Source organism: Lotus japonicus, chromosome 4 (assembly GCF_012489685.1).
Source record: "Lotus japonicus ecotype B-129 chromosome 4, LjGifu_v1.2".
Classification (NCBI taxonomy): Eukaryota; Viridiplantae; Streptophyta; class Magnoliopsida; order Fabales; family Fabaceae; genus Lotus; species Lotus japonicus.
In genome coordinates, this window is record NC_080044.1 from 69,011,836 (window position 1) to 69,026,744 (window position 14,909).

The 14,909-nt window shown below is 35.5% G+C and overlaps 2 protein-coding genes across 3 annotated transcripts; one reads left to right on the top strand and one right to left on the bottom strand.

Annotated features, from left to right (window-relative positions):
• Positions 1-801: 801 nt before the first annotated feature.
• LOC130711009 (pto-interacting protein 1-like) lies at positions 802-5,077 on the top strand. The gene is made up of 8 exons (XM_057560439.1): positions 802-965; positions 1,954-2,044; positions 2,371-2,618; positions 2,722-2,848; positions 3,249-3,522; positions 3,780-3,912; positions 4,017-4,103; positions 4,631-5,077. Exons 2-8 carry the CDS (start codon positions 1,960-1,962, stop codon positions 4,760-4,762), a joined length of 1,086 nt encoding a protein of 361 aa, XP_057416422.1. The 5' UTR covers positions 802-965; positions 1,954-1,959; the 3' UTR covers positions 4,763-5,077.
• A 1,425-nt stretch (positions 5,078-6,502) lies between these two features.
• LOC130711006 (probable receptor-like protein kinase At5g18500) lies at positions 6,503-11,311 on the bottom strand. 2 transcript variants are annotated; one of them, XM_057560433.1, is made up of 8 exons: positions 10,738-11,311; positions 9,554-10,207; positions 9,297-9,401; positions 8,784-8,906; positions 8,525-8,695; positions 8,150-8,279; positions 7,767-7,979; positions 6,503-7,286 (listed from the first exon to the last, which is right to left on the bottom strand). In XM_057560433.1, exons 2-8 carry the CDS (start codon positions 10,186-10,188, stop codon positions 7,164-7,166), a joined length of 1,500 nt encoding a protein of 499 aa, XP_057416416.1. In that variant the 5' UTR covers positions 10,189-10,207; positions 10,738-11,311; the 3' UTR covers positions 6,503-7,163. The 2 variants fall into 2 exon arrangements, with proteins under 2 accessions (XP_057416416.1, XP_057416417.1); XM_057560434.1 differs by lacking the exon at positions 10,738-11,311 and adding an exon at positions 10,417-10,549.
• Positions 11,312-14,909: the final 3,598 nt, after the last annotated feature.

A 14,909-nucleotide genomic window follows, 5' to 3' on the forward strand; every position in this document is an offset into this window, starting at 1 on the left:
ATGCAAGTTTAATTTGCTCTATCTTCATCTATTTTTGTTGCTTTACAACTGGGTTACACAAAACACGGGCCTCTTGTCATCATAATTCACTAATGACTAATTGATTCGTATATATGACTAGTTGTAGGGTCGAGCATCCACTTATCATCTTGGAGTGAAGTAAGTGTAAGTATACTTCTATAAGTGTTCTTTCGTTATCATCTTCCCACCACTCTATTTCTTTTATGAAAATAATATTTTTCTAGTAAATTTTATTATTTTTAGTTCTTACAAAACATTAAAAATCCAAATAAAAAACTTAAGAAACATTTAACAATTTCCAATTAAAAAAAGAATAATTTCTAAAAATTATATCAATTCATTTCTGCAAATTTTACTAAAAGGCATCTTAATTGTCAATCTTTCGATAATTATGATGATTCTCTAAACCGGTTTTGGCTGCAATATTTATTTATATATAAAAAAAATTTACAACAAAATTTATATTTAGGAAAATGTTAGTAGCATACTATTTTCCACACTCACTTGAACACTTTTTTTAATTAATTGAAATTTATGTATGATCTATTAAAAATGTAAGTTTCCCTTTTTATTTATTGAGTCGTACATAAAATTTCAACCAATCAAAAAATGCGTGTTAGAAAGAGAGTATTAAGTCGAAGTCGGAATCCGATAAAATAAAATAAAATAAAAAAGTAAAGCAAAAGAAAATAGAGACGCGGACGCGGACAGAACATCCGCCAAATTGGAACGGTTAGTTGACTAGGTAATAAATAACGTTTGTTGATGTCTGCCGTGAGTTTAGTTTTCTTCTTCTCTCGGTGAAGTCAAGGAACTTTCTTCTTCTTCTTCTTCTTCAACTTCCTCTTCCATATTCTACAAACTTTCTCTCTTTCATTCATTCATTTTTTCCCTTTCATCTCTGAACAACACAAACCACTACAATCTCAAAGTCTTTCCAAGAGGTATATAGGATCTTTTCTCTTCAGTAGTTTTGCGTTTTTTGTTATCTTTCTTTCTTTATATGGTCAGTTACCCTTTTCTATTCATCAACACGTTGGAATATCAGGACTTGTTTTTTTTCCTCTCTTAGAGGAATTCTATATATACAGTTTGATTTTTCGGATAATCACTTTCTGGGTCTCTTCAAAGTTTTTGTTTTGTGTGTGTTCGTGTTTGTTTGCTTCTTTAGCCAGTTATTTTTTCTGGGTTTCCTTTCACTTTGCAACAATACATAGATAGGGAGATGAGTGAAGTATTTTGTAAATTTCCTGGCCTCCTTCAATTATTTGTGTCGCTTGGTGCATGTTTGGATAAACGGTAGAAAACCACATTGAGTCAAAATCATCGTGGACAGAAGCAATTTGCCTTAACTTTTGGGGCGACTTTTGGGGCGGTGCACTTTGATTTTGGCTTCACTGTGCATCCAAACATGCGTTTAGTCAAATCATTATAACCCTTTGGTGGAATTTGTTTTGACTTCATTTATTTATTGGGAATTGGGAAGAAGATAATAGTATGCCTTTGTTGACCCTTGACTTGTGAGGTTTGTTTATGATCCTTCTCAATTTTGCTGCATTTATTGTAAGTACCAACTGCATGAAATTTGGTGTTCTGTCATTGTAACATCAGATTAAATGGAATGTATGTGTCCACGATTGTACATATCTGTTACACAAAGTTATTCTATTTGTGGTTTTCAAAGAGCCTGACTTTTCTTCTTCTCTTTCAGTTTAGTTGCAAAGTTTGACTAACATGTGACTTTGTAGTAATTTGTTTCTTTTGCAAAATTAAAATTACTTTATAAACTAGTGAAGGGAAGAAGTTGAAAAAGGAGTATATCTATGTTAATTTATGAATAATTTGTTTTCTGTATTGATCATATTTGCTTAGTTTTATTCACACTTCTTGCAATGTTTTAACAATTGACATTGAAACATACCTCCAAAGCAGAGGATCATGGGTTGCTTTGGCTTTTGCAAAGGAAATGATGCTTATACAACTGCTGACAAAGGAGGACCCTTCATGCAAACCTATCCTACTGGTAATTCCCTATTTTCAGTCCTTTTTCCTTCTTTACAATATTCTGTGCTTTAAGATTCTATCTTTCATTTACTTTCATACATGCCATTACCATGATTCGAAATGCAAAGTTTGTAGTTTGTGTCTGTAGTCTGCATGAATTCGTGTTACAAGACAAATTGAACTTGTTGTCATTAACATTTCGTATTACACGTTGCTTATATTTTTATGAACCATTCTCTAGTAATCTGTGATTTTTCTAATCATCAATTTGTACTTCTGTTAACTTTTTAATTCTGTTTTGTTTTTCCAGTTTCTTGTGGCTTAAACTCTGTTTATACCATGCAGGGAACAATAGTTATCATGGCAGACACACACCAATAATAACTCCGCCAACTATAAATTTTCAACCAATTGCTGTCCCTTCCCTTTCCATAGATGAATTGAAGTCTGTTACAGATAATTTTGGATCAAAATCTTTCATTGGTGAGGGTGCATATGGGAAAGTATATCGTGCGACATTGAAAAATGGACGTGAAGTGGCGATTAAAAAGCTAGATTCCAGTAAGCAGCCAGACCAGGAATTGCTTTCTCAGGTTCGGTTCAACAACTGTTACAAGTTTTCCTTAATAATAAGATAACAAAACATGTTGTATTTATTGGATCATATTCAAAAAAATTAATCTCTTACTTATATAGGTATCTGTGGTATCAAGGCTAAAGCATGAAAATGTTGTTGAGCTTGTTAGTTATTGCGTTGATGGTCCTTGTCGCGCCCTTGCCTATGAGTATGCTCCTAATGGATCCCTTCATGATATTATACATGGTTAGTCATAACTGATACCTTATTAATCCTCACTTTTATGCAGAAGTTATAGAAATACATTCGAACTTCTTGTTGTGAATTTAAGATTAATGTTTACACATCTTATATATAGAAACTTGCAAGTGATTTTGGAATTTCGACTTGAAAACAGTATCATCCTTGTGCATGAGGCTTGATAACTTTGAAATCATACCATACAAACAGTTCTTTTCTTTGCCTACATGTTCACTCACAATTTTTACTAATTCAATGAAAGCTATCTTTGGCATGAAAAAGTTCTTCAAGTTCCTCGTTCCAATACCGTTGAAGCTTCTTTTTTTATTCTTTTTAATTAAAGATAACTAGATCAAGTAATCTCTTCATTGTAATATAAATTTTTTTGTTATAATTGTGGATATAGGACGCAAAGGTGTCAAGGGTGCACAACCTGGTTTAGTTCTCTCATGGACTCAGAGAGTTAAAATTGCTGTTGGAGCAGCCAGAGGACTTGAATATCTCCATGAGAAGGCAGAGACACATATTATCCATCGTTACATTAAATCTAGTAACATACTGCTTTTCGATGACGACGTTGCAAAGATTGCTGATTTTGATTTGTCAAATCAAGCCCCCGATGCAGCAGCACGTCTTCATTCTACCCGTGTTCTTGGAACCTTCGGTTATCATGCTCCAGAGTAAGTTATTCCTGGATGGAACTCTATACCACTTGGTCAGAAGATCTGATAACATGTTATGAACCAACTATCTCAAAAGCTTAAGTTTCTGGGTAAAAGACACATGAATGGTTTTACATTATATTTCTAATATAGTTAACTACAATCCACTTTAGACTCAGACTCGGTCATACATTTGGCTCATTGATTCTTTAAGTCTCATTACATTGTACAGTTGTTGTTTTAACTACTAATGGCTTGAATTTTTTGGATGACAGATATGCAATGACTGGGCAACTCACTTCAAAAAGTGATGTTTACAGTTTTGGAGTTGTACTTTTGGAACTCCTAACCGGGCGTAAACCTGTTGATCATACACTGCCTCGAGGACAGCAAAGCCTTGTTACATGGGTATCAATTTTTGCTAGCTTCGTTTATTCTGTTTTTGGTCTTCTTTCCCTTTTTTGAACTTCGGATTTTGCAAGTTGTGATTCTTGTTCATTGGATTTTATCAGGCCACACCAAAGCTTAGTGAAGATAAGGTAAAGCAGTGTGTTGATGCTAGACTAAAGGGAGAGTACCCGGTTAAGTCAGTTGCAAAGGTAATAAGGTGTTACATTATGGACGTGGAATGTTGTCTTTTTGTTCAACTTTGATAATCCACAAACACTTTCTTTATAAATCTTGCTTTCGGTCTTTTTATTGTATTCTATTGTTAGTGAGCTTATAGCTTGCATCTTTGGATTAGCTTCTCTTTCATTAGAATCAATTCTGAAACCCAAAAGCTACTCAGTGTGTGTTGGACGACCTCAGAGTCAATTCTGGTTGAGTAAAATTCCTTTTGGATGACAATATAGATGTTAAAGAGTTCTTCTTCGAGTATTAATTTTAGTCTGTAGAAGCTAGAGAAGAGTAGTGTTTACGTTGAACATAGTCAATTCTGAGATTTTACTACTGGATTTCAATTTTGGGTAGAAACTTATGAGAGTAGCTTCTGGATACCAGAATTGATTTTGACGAAAAATAAGCTGATCCAAACATGCTTTGTATATTTTTTCTGAAGGGAACTTTTTCTAGTTTTCATTTCATCCACTTATTTATACTTGTTTTGTTTTGTATTTTGTAAAAGATGGCTGCTGTTGCTGCACTGTGTGTGCAATATGAAGCTGAGTTTCGGCCAAACATGAGCATCATAGTGAAAGCTCTACAGCCTCTACTGAATACTCGCTCAACTCTTCCAAAGGAAGTGCGCCACATGTAAATTCCTCACCCTCCGTCCCTTCTAGCAGACTGCAGACTGCGTTAACAAATGTTGTTTTGTAACTAGTGTCAATAATTACACATTTGAGTCCAAGGCATTTAGTATTTAAGTATCATTTGCATTTTAGATTTGTCTCTTAACTAAGCATTATATAGAAATTGTAATGCAGGTCCCTTAGGTTTGTGGTTTTGGATGGTTATTGGAAATTTATGTTTGTTCTTTTAAGGATTCATATTTGACTTGAATATATGTATACTTTTCCTGAATAACATGAGTTTAGTTGCATTATCAAATGAACATATTTGACTTGAACCATTTGAGCTTTGTTTTGTCTCATTTTTGTGGGTTTTATGGTTCTTATTTATATAAAGATAATCATAAACTCTTATGGGGGGTGTTTGGTAGGAAATTCTTTTAAGTGCATGTTTGGTTGCACGTCTGCAACCTACATTTAGACTTCAAAATCACTTCATTCATAAGCTATAATGTAGCTTCTTAGCTACTGAGTTGGAGTGTGTCCAGCACACATCCAAATATAGTTCTATGAATATTTAAACTTATCAACCAAATTTTATACGTTTGCTAGAAACATTCACAGAAAGTATGGTTACTTGGAATTAAAGAAAAAGAATGATCATGTGAAGCGGCCCATTAAGGTTCATTGAAGGAGTTATCACATTATATGGAAGTTAATAATGTTTAAAAAAATTAAACCAAAACTGATTGTGTAAGAGGATTTTTCGTTATGTATTAGTTTTATGAACTTATGATGTGTTTGTAATAGAAAGCATGCAACACTGCGCGTTTGTTGAAAGAACAAGTTTACAAATTTCGCTTCCTATTCAAACAAACGCATACTTAGCTAAACTCTTAAATTGTACCAACAATCATAACACATTTGGCGGATAGTTGAGTTTCATAAGTATGTTGTTAAGTGTTTGAATCTTGTTCATTTGTATGAAAAAAAGATTTGTTGGAAGAGGTCTAGCCCACTTCAGTGATCTTTACATCTCAAAAGAGATTAGTCTTTGGCTATCGGTCAGGGCCCCCTTAATACAGATAAAAATTAATCGAATCATTTCGTAATTGATCGAGATAATTTAAAGGAAAAAAAAAGAAAATCAAACTTAAACTTGAATAGATAAAAAAAATAAAGAAGTATGTATAAACAACAAACCACAATCAAAATATTGAAAATAAAGACCACGATCAAGAGTGAAAATTTGTTATAGAATCATGTATAAACTAATGGAAGGTAAATGCACTTTTTATTTTTCATTTTATTTGGCTTCTTTTCCTTATGTAAAAAAAAACTCATGTTCTCTTACTTTTCCTTCATTTTATTTTCTTTTATGTGAGCTTCACTTTGCATCCAAACATATTGTATGTGTCCGAACTGCCAATATCTATTCACTGGTCTGTTAACATTTGACAAATTTCCTTTCTGCTCAATCTCTAAGTTATGTAACATTGCACTCGTCCATACCAAAAATAAACATCGCATGTTTGGAAATCCTTCTACGAGATTCTGAAACCATAATTAATTATGTGGAGTGGTTTCTAGGCTACATAATTGATTATGATAAAAGAGAAGTTGATCCAAACATTGGTTGTCATAACAAAGAAAATTGCAGGGGGAGCCCATTATGCTCTCATAATGATAAAGAAAATGTCCACTACAATTATAGGCAACAAAGCATATCTTCTGTCCTTGACGCATGATATCATTTTCTTATCATCTCACACAAAGAAAAACCACTTATCTCATGATCATAATAATATGTCAAGAAACAAAGAAAATGTATGAATATCAATGAAATCTGTACACAGTAGTTTTATGGGATCTGTTTAGCCCCATATTCAAGCCCAATATTCTACATCCTAACATCTACGGGTGTGTTTGGATGCACGTTGGATCAGGCCTGATCCACGTTTAAAGACCTCAAACGTGATTTTCCCATCTCCATTGATGTTTGGATGCTAAATGCTGATCCACCATCCTAACACAACAATTTGTTGCTTCAGCATCAATGCTGATCCAATTGTCCCCTCACCCTTTTACAGATCCAATTCAAGTCTATCAGATCCAATTCCTGATAAATGTATCCAAACATAAATCACGTCACTCAAACTCACGTTTACCAGATCCAATTCTTCCAGATTCAATTCTGGCCAGATCCAATTCTGCTAACGCTAATCCAAACACACACTACATCTAGGCTAATAACAGCAAATAAGTATATAAACCACTCCGAAGTAACTTGATTCTGCTCCATGTCTTTGATGTCAAATGTGGAAGTTTTATCAGAACTCGTATAGGCTCAAAAGAATGCAAAAATTGCCCATTCACCAATGTACCTTATCCTGGAATAGGTACTTGTAGGCTTTGACATCCATGGCTCTAATTCCTATGGTTCCTTTGGCCAGTGGACTTCGAATCTGGATTATCACTCTTCTCTGTATCAGAAGTCTCCTTTTGGCCATCCACTATATTTCCTGCTTGACTCCTTCTGCGTCTTCGATCCTGAAATGTTACCCACTTCATTTGAGAAACAGATCAAGTTTCAAACACTTTTCCAAGTGTAAGTCTTAAAATAGAAAAAGGTTTCTTAGAAGTGGCTTAAAATAGATATTTCAATCACAGATTCATCAGAAAAAGAATTTAAAGGTTGTTCCAAGAAAACAAATCAAATTTCATTTGTCACAAATGAAAGTTTAAACCATTGTTTGAAGACACATGAATAATTTTATATAATACTTCACACAAGAGCTTGGATTTGAAGTGTGGACAATGCATAAGCTAACCCAATTTGTGCTGAAAGCCAATTTTTATTAGAAGAATGAGCGTAATAAGGATCAAACTCTAGAACCTTTACTTATGGAGACTCTGATATCATAAACTTAATATCCCAAAAGCTAAAAATGTTGGATAAAGACATGAAGGGTTTTATATTATATCTTTAAATCTCAAAGGATCAACAAACATGAGAATAAGAAGTCAAACCTCTCGAGGTATTGGATATTCTTCTGATTCGAGCATGCGGACAACTTGACTCATCTTTGGTCTTTTTTCACCATCTGGGTCGACACACCTCAAAGCAGTCAACAGGACCCGTTTTAGGGCACTTGTTGAAGGTCTGGTTTCAATGTTAGGATCCACAACCTCTTCTGAACGCCTTCCCCCCACCATCATCTTGAGCCAATCAACCAAATTTACCTACAATAGTCATCGATGATATTAAGGAAAGTCATCCAAATATAATAGATAAGAGTGTTATAAATAAAGTTACCAACTTTACATTTAAAATGCAAGTGAAGATATGTATTAGGGAAGAGAATGAAAGTTCCTTTCTTGAATTTTTTTTTTACAGGTTATCAATGACAGACCTCAGTTGCAGGTCGGCTATAGTCCACCGGGTCTCTTCCAGTAATTGCTTCAAGAAGCAACACCCCAAAGCTATAAACATCACTCTTCTCGTTTAGTATGCCAGAGTTTGCATATTCTGGAGCCACATATCTAACAATTGCAATGCAAGCAAGAAAAGGAGAACAAAGTTAGCCAACTGAGACAGTTAAATGGCAAACTCAGTTTATTTTGGAGGTGCCAACAGTTGTCAGCAATGTAATGGTAGAATTGATATGAGGAATGACAATAAAACATAAACTATTAAGGCAAAAAGAAAGAATTGTTATTCCATTGGTCTGGTCTGCAATGTAGCTAAAGAAACAAAAGAGACATAAATCTCTAGACAAAGAGCTTACCCAAAAGTACCCATTACTCGAGTTGTAATATGACTTTTTCCAGCACCGATTAACTTAGCCAGCCCAAAGTCGGATATTTTTGCATTGAAGTCATCATCAATTAGAATATTGCTTGACTTAATATCTCGATGGACGACTTTTGGTTCAATTGCCTCGTGCAAGTAAGCCAGCCTGTAAGATCATCAGAGATCAGTATAAAGAAACTCACCAATCTAAGGAAATTTAAAGATCAGGACAGTTACTAAATAAGTAAGCATACGCTTTGGCCGTTCCAAGAAGAACTTTGATCCGAGCTTCCCATGTAAGATAACCATACTGCCGCATGGCTCCATGAAGCCATTGCTCTAAATTGCCATTGTTAACATACTCATAAATCAACAACCTGAAATTAACAGGGCTCTACTTAGGATTGATCAAGAATCCAAATAATAGAAACCAGTACTCAGAAAATAGTCTGCAAATGCAATTATAATTTAAAACTGTCGATGCTATTAGAGAAAGGAATTCTATACTAAAAAAAATCTGCATATTCACTACAGTAAATAGATTTGCAAGATACAACAAATGTTGATCTAGTGAATTCTTAAGGTAGTAAGCTATGTCAATCAAGATGAAGCACGCAAACAAACACACAAACGCATGTGTACGCATAACACAATTAGACAATTAGTGATGATTCATCTTTGCTGATTCCAAAATATATAGAATAAAAGCATATGCAGAAATCTGCATATTGAACCCAAATAAAATACAGACCAAAACAACAGGGTACCTATGAGTGCCTTCAATGCAATAGCCCAAAAGTCTAACCAAGTTCTTGTGCCGCACATGACCAATAGCCTCAACTTCCACCCTAAATTCCTTTTCAGCTTGTCCTCTGCATGATGAGCATAAACAGTATTAGATAAACTAGCTACATGCAGATATGTATGCAAATATAACAACCAAATATGAGGTTACAAAACATAGTTCAAAATTGAAATTTAAAATTGAAGGCATAACTGCAATTACATATAGTTCCAAACTCACAGATTATTGAGTAGCTTCTTAACAGCGACAGGACTCCCATTGACTAGCTTGCCTTGATAAACGACTCCGTATCCACCTTCACCAATAATATTGTCTTTCGAAAACTTGTTTGTTGCATTTTCTAGGTCCCTCAATGTAAACCAGTGCCCCCAGCCAAGTTGAGAGAATTCAGGAAGACCAGACAAAGGGGATGGTGCACTTATAGGATGGGAAGAAGAATTGTAGACAGAAACCGACTTAGCGCCGCTCTCATCGCTTGACTGAGAGCCATTAGCATCTTTCTCAACATGAATGAATGAGCCTGATTGACTGTTATTTTCTCCATTGATCAAAACCTTTTCAGAATCCCTGTCACTATACTTGTCATACAGGCTCGCAAAAGCGCCGTTCTGGGGATGGTTATTTGCTGAAGCTTGATCAACCCTAATCTCTTTGATCTCATCTGAAACCGATAACATATGTCTCAGGGGAAGCATGCCATTGACTCTTCTGGATTTCTTTCTTGAAGAAAGACATATTGATAGAACCATGAGAATGATTATAATGAACAACCCAACTATTAACCCCATTAACTCCCATGCTTTCAACCCGAGAACAGTTTTCTTCGACAACCCCGAACTCAGATCAGAAGCCATCTTGCTGCAGCCAATTTATCTGCAAAAGTCAGAGTTAAACATAAGAAATCATCTCAATGCAAATAACAAATCAAGTTGCAAAATGAAGCACATGATTGAACAAATTATGGTACTGATACCAAACTATTTTCCTCACACCATATACATAAAAACTTGGTACAAGAAAGAAAATCACAAATCCATTATATGAAATTCCAACAAGAATGCACCAAGGAAAGAAAACTAAGCTGCATATGAGACTCAGTATTCATATCCAGCCAAATCCAGCAAATATGAACCCAAGCTGTGAAAGAAAATTGCAATTAGTTGACTTCAAAGGTTTTTGGAAATATAAATCTTCAGAGGCCAGAAGAGCATAAAGAATAAATAAAGTCAGTTTTGAACAGCACTTGATACCTAAATAATACTAGAGAAAGACTAAAGCTTTATTAATGTTTGCACACAGGAAAAATAGCCCAATAAAAATTCAAATTACCTAACAAAAACAAATGACCAGAAAAACTCAATTGCTAGCATCATCAACCTATGAAAGAGAGAGAGGTTGAATACCTTTCCAGTTCCACAAAATAAACCCTTCACAGATTTCTCTTTATCAAACCCTGAATAAACTTGAATACCAGATCTCTTATGCACCTTGAACCCTCTTAGATGTGAACACATTGGCACATCCCCATCATCAAAATATGATTTTGGCTTCTGGGTATTCTGAAATAAGCCAAAGGGTATCTGTTTCCAACTTCAAAAAAGAAACTTTTCAAACCAGCATCATTGGAGGCTGTCACGTTAAGGAACCGACACTATTGGAGGGAAATGGAGAAAGCAAGAGGCACATGAATGAAAGAAGAGGGAAATGGTGTTGGTGGTGGGGTTAATAAGAAGGCATGAAGGAATTATCATTCAGTGGTAGGTGACAATGGGAGAAGGAAGTGACATGGACTCAGCAGCATTGCCTTGGAAAAATGGTTAATAGTAGTAAAAACAAAGCATCAGAAATGGAAGGTTTCTTTGCTGTTTCTTCAAAATTCTTGACTCCCCCACACCTTCCTTTTTGGTCTCTCTCTAGTTGTTGTTTATCATATTTCTCTGCGTGCCTTCACCTCCATTTTCTTTATTGGTTTTGATTATTCTTCTTCCTAAAGATGACGGTGACAGATAAACAGATGCTTCAATGGCATGTTTGACATTATCAAAAAGTGTGGAAAAACCAAACAGAAAGTACCATGTTCCAATAATATAATTTACTTCTTTTTATATCTCATTTTGTTAGGAAAAAAAATCAATTATAGCTCATCAAATCAATAGCACAGCGGCTTCGGCTTCAATTACCACACTCCACCACAGGTCAGAGTATTCCTCTTTAATCATATGTGCTGACGGCTGACAGATCGCTTATCAACATAATCCTCACATGACATCGACAATAAAAATCGAATACACAATCTCTTAAGAGGAAATGATACTTGTCAAGTAAATAACATGTGTTGGTCATCAATGGCATTTTTATTAGATGAAACAAGTAATTAGAAGAAAAATGTTAAAGCCTAAAGTTGATGTTTGTGAATAAAATAAAATAATTTACTTCTTTTTATATTTCATTTTGTTAGGCAAAAATCAATTATATTTATAGCCCATCAAATCATTAGTAAATCGCTTCGGCTCCAGTTACCACACTCCACCACAGGTCAGAGTATTCATCTTTGATCATATGTACTCACCGATCGCTTATCAACACACTTCTCATATTGACAATAAGAATCAAATACACGACCTATTAAGAAGAATAACTATTTGCCAAGTAAAACAACATATATGTTGGTCATCAATGGGATTTTTGCTAGATGAAAAAAGTAATTAGAAGAAGGTAATGCTGAAGCCTAAAGGTTGATGTTTGTGAATAAAGAAGTTACTACTTGTGAGATTAAATGTGAAAGGTCAACTGAAGAAACTGCACACCGAATATTAATTACTAATGAGGCTAAAGTCATGATTTTTGCGAATTTGGAATATCCTTGAAATGTGCGTAAAAATTGATTTTAAGCTGAACAATTAATGAGACCTCGTTATCCCATTCAGTAGGCTGGATAGTCAAGGAAACAGACTGGACACCACCTTAGTTTTCTGATAGTCAAAGCCTATAATGACCCCATTTTACATTTGCCTATCCAACTCTGTCCTTGTCCTTGGTGGGGAAGATGTTAGGGTTACCTTCCCTTAACGACAACAATAGATAATTAGATATCTAGATAGTTCAACTATCTAAATATCTATTTATTGTTCGATTTTTGGATGAAATGCATGTAGGAAAATGTATTAGGAAAAATTACTCATTTAATGTGGTTTTTGAATTTTAAGCAAATTAATGTTATAGCTGTCGATTATAAGATACTTTAAAATAAGGATGTGAATGTTTGAATTAGTGTTAGCAGAATTTTATATTTCAATAAGAGTTTCATTCACACTTTTTATTGAAATTGGTGTAAATCTCAATTTTTAGTTTTACCGCTTTTGACAATTATCCAAACAACTTAGGTTAACATTCTAATTTCTACCTTCAACTTGTTTCACAGTAGTATATTTGATTATTTTCCCATTTAATGGAATATCTGAAAATAGCATTTGCTTACAATATTGTTCTTTAGGGAGAGATGTGACTTAAACAGCACAATTATAATGTGATGTTTATAAACAGATGTGATGTCCTTGCGGCTTTTGAAGACTAATCATTTTGTTTTGGCTTAAATGCATTTGTTGCCCCTGATGTATCGTCAATGTGCAAAAGATAACCCGACTCTTTTTTTGTCGACGTTTGTACCCTCAATGTTTTGAGAAAGTATAGGGAATGCCCCTCCGTCAGATCGACGTTAAAAAACTAACGGAGGGGCTGACGTGGATTTTCTTTTTTTATTTTTCTTTTATTTCCTTAGATGCCACGTCATTAAATGAAAATAAAAACCTTGAAATTCGTTGGAGAGGTTCGAACTCAGGACCTTGTAGTGGCAAAACACACACATTACCAATTGAGCTACATGGACAATTGATATATTTGACAACAGAATTTTATTTATTTCATATATCTTCTTCATCTTCTTCCTCTGTTCCTCGTCATCGAGCCAGACGCTGATTGGACCCACTACCTCTGACTCGTCAAGGTACGGAGCCGCAGGAGATGTAGCAGAAGGTAGGTCAATGTCCTCGGTCCCTTGAACCCTAGAATCATCAGAGGTCGCCGCCTCCGCCATGTTAGCGATGTTACCTTCTGAAGATGAAAACCCGGAAACTTCCTCTGCAGCGAAAGGGGGTTCACAAAATTCGTGCTTTATATCCATCTCCAAAGCCACTGCCACCACCTCTTCATCAATTTTGATGTTTATCGAGCGACTCTGAAACGACGGTAACGATGAGACTATCAGCATCCTAGCTCTGTCATACCTGGAATGGGACTCTGTTTCTTTATCCAGACACACAAAGATTCCGAATAAACCTGCAATTGAGGAAAAGAATCTGGTATTCCAAGCAGCGATAGGAACATTTCTCAGTGTTACCCATATGAAATGCCTAGTTGGTTTTGCCAACATTGAAGCTTCTGATATACACTCGCACTTGTCGGCAAGGCATTCCACACCCTTGAGCAAGAAAGACAGCATTTCATCTCTATTCTCGAATTCCAGTACCACTTCCTTAGCCCCAAGTGCCTTGACTTTTATTCTAGAGTAGCCTTTTGCAATTAAGAAATTTTGTATTTCTTCTATATTGCGAACACCCCTGAGAGATGCTACTGCCATCCTCTGTACTCTATCCAGGTCCTCTTGTTTAGTATTGTAACAACAAGAATAGTCGGAACTCTCTTTTTCTTGGGAGATTGGCTCTGTTTTTCTCCTCCATACCCTTTTTCTTACATGATTTGTCCACCTATTGGCAGTAGGATGAGTATCCCCTTGTGCATTTGTCGGGTACTTAGCCACAGCCACAGAAATAGTGGCACCATTTAGAGATCCACCATTCAGATTTCTAGTTGCCCTTGCCGCTGCTTCTTTAGACACAAAATGCACAAAGCCAAACTTTGTCCTTCGGTGTCTTTTCTTGGTTCTCTGCACAAAAACACCAGATAGTTTCCCCCATTTTTTGAACGCATTTTTCACTTGTTCGTATGATGTCTTCTCTGTCAGACCATCTATGAACAAGGTAGTGGGGGAAAAACGCATAGTATGCTCACTACCCCTTTGACTGCCATGACCCTGTTTTTGGTGGGAATGTTGGGAGACCTGTCTATATCGACCATTACTCGGAGTAGAAGCATGGTGCTGTTTTCTCCACGACGGTTCCGCCGCATGGTCAAAGCGCCACCGTTTATTTCCTCTACTAGACTCCAGCTTCTCCCTCCGGTCGTTGATTCTCCTCCCTTCATGGCCTAGAGAGAAGTTGGATCCCTTCTCTCTAGAAAGACCCATTAAAATGGTTCTCACCAGAATACTTATGAATTTTGTTACATGAGGTTGAGAAGATGAAGAAGATATATGAAATAAATAAAATTATGTTGTCAAATATATCAATTGTCCATGTAGCTCAATTGGTAATGTGTGTGTTTTGCCATTACAAGGTCCTGGGTTCGAACCTCTCCAACCAATTTTCAAGGTTTTTATTTTCATTTAATGACGTGGCATTTGAGGAAATAAAAGAAAAATAAAAAAAGAAAATCCACGTCAGCCCCTCCGTTAGTTTTT